The sequence below is a fragment of the Vombatus ursinus genome, unplaced genomic scaffold, assembly GCF_900497805.2.
Source record: "Vombatus ursinus unplaced genomic scaffold, bare-nosed wombat genome assembly UNPS02015030.1, whole genome shotgun sequence".
In the NCBI taxonomy this organism is placed as follows: Eukaryota; Metazoa; Chordata; class Mammalia; order Diprotodontia; family Vombatidae; genus Vombatus; species Vombatus ursinus.
In genome coordinates, this window is record NW_020954808.1 from 2,217,530 (window position 1) to 2,224,202 (window position 6,673).

At 55.0% G+C, this 6,673-nt stretch overlaps 1 protein-coding gene across 2 annotated transcripts in view; it reads right to left on the reverse strand.

The window, feature by feature from the left end:
* AXL (AXL receptor tyrosine kinase) overlaps positions 1–4,532 on the reverse strand; it is a 19,864-nt gene extending 15,332 nt beyond the window's left edge. For both annotated transcript variants that reach the window (XM_027846026.1, XM_027846025.1), the window contains exons 1-4: positions 4,223–4,532; positions 2,199–2,412; positions 1,414–1,514; positions 379–549 (exon numbers count right to left, since the gene is read on the reverse strand). In XM_027846026.1, the coding sequence (XP_027701827.1) occupies positions 379–549; positions 1,414–1,514; positions 2,199–2,412; positions 4,223–4,304 (568 nt within the window). In that variant the 5' untranslated portion in view covers positions 4,305–4,532. The remainder of the gene's footprint in view (positions 1–378; positions 550–1,413; positions 1,515–2,198; positions 2,413–4,222) is intronic.
* Positions 4,533–6,673: the final 2,141 nt, after the last annotated feature.

Below are 6,673 nucleotides of genomic sequence, written 5' to 3' on the forward strand. Positions count from 1 at the left end.
AGAGAGAGAGAGAGAGAGAGAGAGAGAGAGAGAGAGAGAGAGAGAGATTGAGATTGAGAGAGCACTAGGTAGTAGACAAAAGTTTCAAAAGAAAGAGATAAAAAGTAGGAAATGGAGACAGACTGAGAGGTAAAGAGAGAAAGCCAGAAAGAGACAGAAGTAGAGAGAAATGGAAAGATACAAGAGACACAGAGGCAGAAAGAAAGGATAGAGACAAAAGGGCTGAGACTTCAACAGAGGCAGATGTAGGACAGAAAGAAGCATACAGGAGACAGAAATAAGCGGAGGAAGAGATAGGGATGTGAGGATGGCCATAGCTGGAGGGGATTCCAGCCCCCCTACCCCAACCTCAGCATCCCAGGTCCTGGAGAGACTCACCGGGCAGGTGGAGCAAGCCCTGGGTAGGACTGTGTGGAGCCAGGGGGGCACCATCATGGAGCCAGAGCAGATTAACAGGTTCAGGGGGCCCTTGGGCTTGGCAGCTGAGGTTGAACGGGGTGTCAGCAGCCACAGTCATATCTTCTGGCTCCTCCAGGAAATAGGGGAGGCCTAGATGGTGGAGGTGGGGGTGCCTAGATCAAGGAACCTATAGGGTCATAGCTCCTTTTCCATCCTGTTGCCCCACCATATTCCTCCAGACCTTTTATCACAGACTGTCTGACCTCCCCCACACTAGACCTTCTAATACCCCTGCAGAATCTTTGTCTCAGACCATCTGCTCTCCTGTAATCTGGCATTTTTTCCCATCCAGACCCCCTGACCTCCCTAGATCTATAGCTTCCTCCATGTAGGACTCCTGATGAACTTCCCCAGCCAGGGTCTCCTAACCCTTCATGATCCCTGACTCATACCTTAGATTCCCCAGAGTCCCACATTTCCATCCTAGACCTTCCACCCAGAGCCCTCTGCACCCACAGTCCTTTAGACTCTCCCCCCTTCTCAGATCTTCTGATCCCACAGTCCTAGAGATTCCTCACCTCAGAACTTTGGACCCCATATAACCCCTCGATTCCCTAGCCTGGGCTCTATAATCCTTCATAACCACCAATATCATCCATCTCACATACTCTAACCTACAATTCCTCAAATCTCTCTATCCCAGGCCCTGTAACCCCCTCTCCATTGGAAGGGTCCCTCTAGACCTCTACCTAGACCATCTGAACATCCATGAAACCCTATTCTTTTATTCTAGATCTTCTCAAACCATCCACAAGCCCCCTGCACCCCCTGACCCCCTATCAACCTTCCCACATCTCCAAAATCCTCTAGCCCCAACCCCTCATCAGAGACCATCTGCCCACTATAATCCCAGACCCCACATCCAGGACCCCCACAACCTTCTGAGACTCCCCATGCCAGGCTCTCTGACCCCTCACTCACATCCCACCCTCAGAACCCTGCACTGAGGTTTACCTTCTAGACCTATGTAGGCTGGTGGGGACAGGAACGTCTGCCCCTCCACAGCCACAGAACACTGGTACTTCCCGGCATCTGAGAGCTGCAGGGCTGAAATCCTGGGGAGATAGGGCAGGTGCTCAGACAGGGGAAGGGGTACAGGAGGTAGGTCAGGGTACTAGGCTGGAGCTAGGGATGAAAGCTGGGCATAGGGTCAAGGGGAGGGGACAGGACAGGATTCAGAAGGGAGGCAGGAGCCAGAGTTAGGCTTGGACAGGGGCCCTGGACAAGGGGCCCCACAGAGCAGGGATGTAGGCACTAGACCCAAGTGAACCAGGGGCTAGGGTAGGAAAGCTGGGGCTAAGTTTTTGTTCAGTCGTGTCTGATACTTCATGACCCCATTTGGGGTTTTCTTGGCAAAGATACTGGAGCAGTTTGCCATTTCCTTCTCCAGCTCATTTTACAGATGAGGAGACTGAGGCAAATAGAGTGAAGTGACTTGCCCAGGGTCACACAGCCAGTAAGTGTCTGATGTCAGATCTGAACTCAGGAAGATCCAGCGGCTGTTAGCAAAGCAGAAACTAAATCAGGGCAGAAAGTCCAGGGCATTCTAATTCCTTAAACGTTTCATTAAATACCCACTATGTGCCAGGCACAAAGTAAAAAATAGACAGTTCCTGAACTCAAAGAGCTTTCATTCTCCCTAAGGTGGTAGGGGAAGGGTTGGGGTTAAAGGCAGGTAGAGGTTAGGATTTGAAGAGAGGGCCAGAGTATGTGCTGGAGGACAGAAGCCCCAGGTGTACCTGAGCTGACTGACCACCTTCCAGTCATCTTGGTCCTCCTCCCCCAGGGGCACCTGGGTCTGGGTGCTGTCAGCAAGTTCTAAGACCTGCCCATCCCGAAGCCAGCTGACCTCTGGAGCCTCCCCGGCCACTCGGACCTCACAACGAAGCACAGCCACTCGCCCCCGTGCCCCCGTCACATTCCCAGGTCCAGTCACAAATGGATCCCAAACACCTGGACAGGGACAGACCAGAAGAGATCCATGTGGTATGCACCAGGGGAGGCAGGGTGAGGGAGACACAATGGGAGAAATTGGGGGGGGAGAGATGTGGGGGACGAGAGAGAAGCAGCAGGAGGCAAGAGAGAAACAGGGGGAGATGGAGAGAGGAATCCCCGGGGCAGTGCAGGGAGAGAAGAGGAGGGAGGATGGCTGGAGAACACAGGGCAGATGGACAGACGGGAGACAAGGATCAGCAGACGGGGCAGGGGAATGGGAGTCGACAGAGGTCAGGGCTAGGGAGCTGACCCTGAACCCTGCCCGGGAGCCTCATCAGTGCCCTTCCTTCCTGGGGATGCCCTTCTGGGCAGAGGTCCCCATGGCCTAAGGGGAAGATGGAGGGGAAGGGAGGGGCAGCACCCTTCAGGCAGCCCCAGTAGTGTGGGGCCCATGGGCCTATCAGCTGCATGAGCTCAGCAGTTAGGGGAGGGTGGCAAAGGCGGGGGGAAGAAGAGACCTTTATGGGAGAATGGGCAATCCCAGGGGACCCCAGAGTCCAGACAACCGATGGGAACAAGTCCCAGGCCCTCGGGTAGCCTCCCACGCCCTGAGCCAGGCCAGTCTACCATCATGAGGGCCCAAGTACAGATCAGCGTACTCAGAGTCAGGCTAGAGGATGAAAGCCAGGGAGAGACCATCAGAGACAGACAGGGACAGGGACCGAGAAGCAGGAGGAGTACCCCAAAGAGAGAGGGAAGGAACAGAGCAAGGGCAGAGAGACACACACAGGGATGGGGAGAGAGAGAGACAGAGACAGAGGGATTCAGAGATGGACGCAAAAATGGAGAGACATGGAGAGAAGAGAGGGGAAAAGGGATGGAGACGATGGTGACGGTGACAGAGTTGGAGAGATGCAACAGGTTCCCCCCTCCCCAAGTTCACCTTCCCAGGACCCTTTGCCTCCTGCCCACTCCCCTGTTATTTCCTAAGGGGGAGTCCCCTTGGTATAGCTCCTTCTTCCCCCTGGACTGGACCCAGAGCAGAGAGGGATCGGGGGGGGGGGGTGCTGATCCCTGCCTGATGCCAACTGAGTCACAGGCCCTAACGGTAAACGGAAATCAGCATCTCCGTAAGCACAGAAAATCCCCCCCCCTTCGTGTCCAACACTCATGGCCCAAGACCGCCAGCCTCCCCCTCCCCGCCAAAGCCCCTCCCTGTCCCTGCTCCTAATTTCTCCCTAACGTGTCTCTAGCTCTCTCTCACGGCTGGTTTCCTCCTTTGCCCCCCTCCCCTCTCCTCTTCCATCTCTGCCTCTCCCCATCTCTGTCTCCCCCTCTGCCCTTCCTGCCTTTCTCAGTCTCCCTCAGTATTCCTAGGCTCTTGTCTCTCATCTCTCTCTATCTCTTGATCGTGCCAGCCAGTGTCTGTTTCTTATTTTTTGAGTCTTCTATCTCCTCCCTCTGTTTCTCATCCCAGTCTTTGTCTCCTGTACCTTTTCCTTTCCTCACTTGTCTCTCTGGTACTAGTCTTCCCTATTTCTTCCCCCCCACACCCCTTCCCCTATTTCTGGATCCCAGGCCTTTTCCAGGTGCGTGATACTGCCCCCAGGAGCCCAGCTCCCAACTTTTACAGCACTAACTTTCCCTTTGTGGGTGGTCTGAGTCACAGACCCCAGGGTAGGCAGAGTGTGGCATGGGGGAGGTAGGGAAGCCCAGCACCCACATCCGGGGTCTGGGCACCTGTACCAGCCCAGCTAGGGGCACACCTCTAGGCCTCAGACCCAGGGATATAGTATCCATCCTCCCCTCATGCCCTGGACCCACTCACCTTCCTGGGCCCAACTTCCCCAGCACCAGAGTGCCAGGCACCACGCCAGCCCTGATCTGCCCATCCTGGTGGACCCAGGCATCCAGGCCAAAACTTTCCCTTGGCTCCGGCCTCAGTCTGGCCGGGGAAGGGGGGAGGGGGGCAGGGCCTGGGTTCTCCCCCTCCCCCCGGCTATGGCCTTGTCTCGATGTCTTGGCCCTTCAGACGGTGCCCACCACTCGCTGCCCACCACCCACCCTCTGCTGCCTGCCTTCTGTCTCTGGATCTCAGCCCTCAACTGGACTGGCCAGCCCAAACTCCTCCCGGACAAACTTTCTCTCCTCCCTCTCCCTCAATCTCAGCACCCCGGCTGTCCCCGCCCCTGGGCCCCCTCCGCCTGCCTGGGCCTCCTCCTCCTTCCCCTCTTCCCGCCTCCTACCCCGCCCTCCTCCCTCTCCTTGGAGAGGGGGAAGAGCCCTGGACCCCAAAGGGTTAAGGAGAGGGGAGGGGGCTGCCTGGCCCCCTTCTTAAAGGAGCAGGAACATTCACAGCCACAGCACCATAGAATATCAGAGCAACATACTAACTATATAAACCCTCAAGTCCTTCTGTGTCCTACAGAAGAAGAAACTGAGTCCTAGGCAGAGACAGGAGCTGGCCCAAGGTCACATGGCTAGTAAGAGATAGGGAAGCTCCAGAGAGGGGAGAGAGGAAAGACGCAGTGGGGTCTCCCACTTCTGTTGTTTCTAGGTGGGGAAGGGCTGCAGAGGGGAGGGAGGGATGTTGGTGCCTCTCCCTGTCCTTCACCTCCGTCTCTGTCCGTCTCTGTGTCCAAGCCTGCCTAGGGAGGTATCTGGAGATCTGGAGCCTGATAACTTGGGAAGGATGTGGTGCTGTTCATTGGGAAGAGCCGGCCCCAGAATCAGGGGGCCCAAGTTTGATCCTAGCTGGGTATGGCCTTGAGCAAGTCACTTGACTTCTGGGGCTAGAGTCTCCTTATCTGTAAGATCCCTGGACTAGCTGACCTCTTTTCCTGTTTTATAAGCCTTCTCCTCACAGTTCTTCCTCACTCATGACTCCACAGAAGGGCCTGGCCCATTCCTTAAGTCCAGATTTCTCTTTCCCCCACTCCCAGTATTCAGGTCCCCTGTCTGTCTCTCCCTGTCTGTGTCAGTCTTCCCATAAAAACTATCCTGCCCCCTCCCCCATGACTCTTAGGCACAGGCACACACCGAGGCTACTTTGGCCCTTCACACACTCCCCAGGGCCAGGCACTGGCCCCCAACCCCCGAGGCCTCTTGGAGCCCCTCCCTCTCCCCCTTCCTTGGGAAATTCAAAGGGCATGGCCCAATCGTCAGAAGGGGGAAGTGCGTATCTATATTTGTCTATCTGTGGGTGGCTGTAGATGTCTGAGTTGTGTTTGTGTGAGGGTGTGTGTGTTTTCACATGTCTGTCTGTGTGTCCTCATGTGTCTGTGATTGTCTGGAATTGGTCACAGGATCGATGACTTAGGGACAGGAAAGATTTTAGGGTCCTTTAGTCCAGCCTCTTCCTTTTACAGGGAAGAAGATCTCAGAGAAGTTGGGTAACTCGGGTAAAGGCCAGCAGGTAGGTGGCAGAGAAGGGTTTGACCCCAGGTCCGCTGCCCTGCCTGCTCTTGGTCAATCTGTCTGTGGGCCTGTGTGGCTGTGGTTGGTAAGGAGTAGTTCTTGACTCTGTGGGTGGGTATCTTGGAGAGTGTGTCCTGAAGTGCTTGGGAATTGAGCCCCAGTGTAGACATGAGGGTGTGTCTGTGTTGTATGTGAGGGTGTGTGTTGGTGTGCGCTTCTGTTGTTTTTCTGTCTCGGGGATGGGATGGGGAAGGAGAGAAAAGAGAGGAGTCCTTCCCAACCCCCTTCACGTTCCAACCTCAGGCCTGCTGGGGACTTGGGGACAGCAGAGAAACCCAGGCATTTGGTGCTCCCTGCTTGGCCTGCAGCTGGGCTGGACCTCCAAACAGGCTCTGCAACATCTGGCGCTGATGTCACCAGCTTGGGCCAGGGGCGGTGTCAATGTTTCTGAGGCTCAGGGGCTGCTCCCCACCCGGTCTCTGGAGAGAGGGGGTAGGTAGAGTTGGGTGGGGGTTATCCATCACACCCCCTTCCCCAAAAGCCACTCACACAGACTCTCAGATAAATGAAAGTATTCCAAACCCTCAGACGATACACAGATACACAAAGACCCAGAGAAAAACACAAACAAAACACACACACACACACACACACACACACACACACACACAGAAATGTAAGGAATTAAAATACTCAGAGGCAGAAAAACATATATGCAAGAAAACAGACATCCAGAGATACACAGACACCCTGGAAAAAAAAAAGTGAAATCACAGAATCTCCAAGATGGAGAAGGAACCTCAGTGGCTATCTCTGCTAACTCACATTTTTACAGCAATCTACACACACACACACACACACA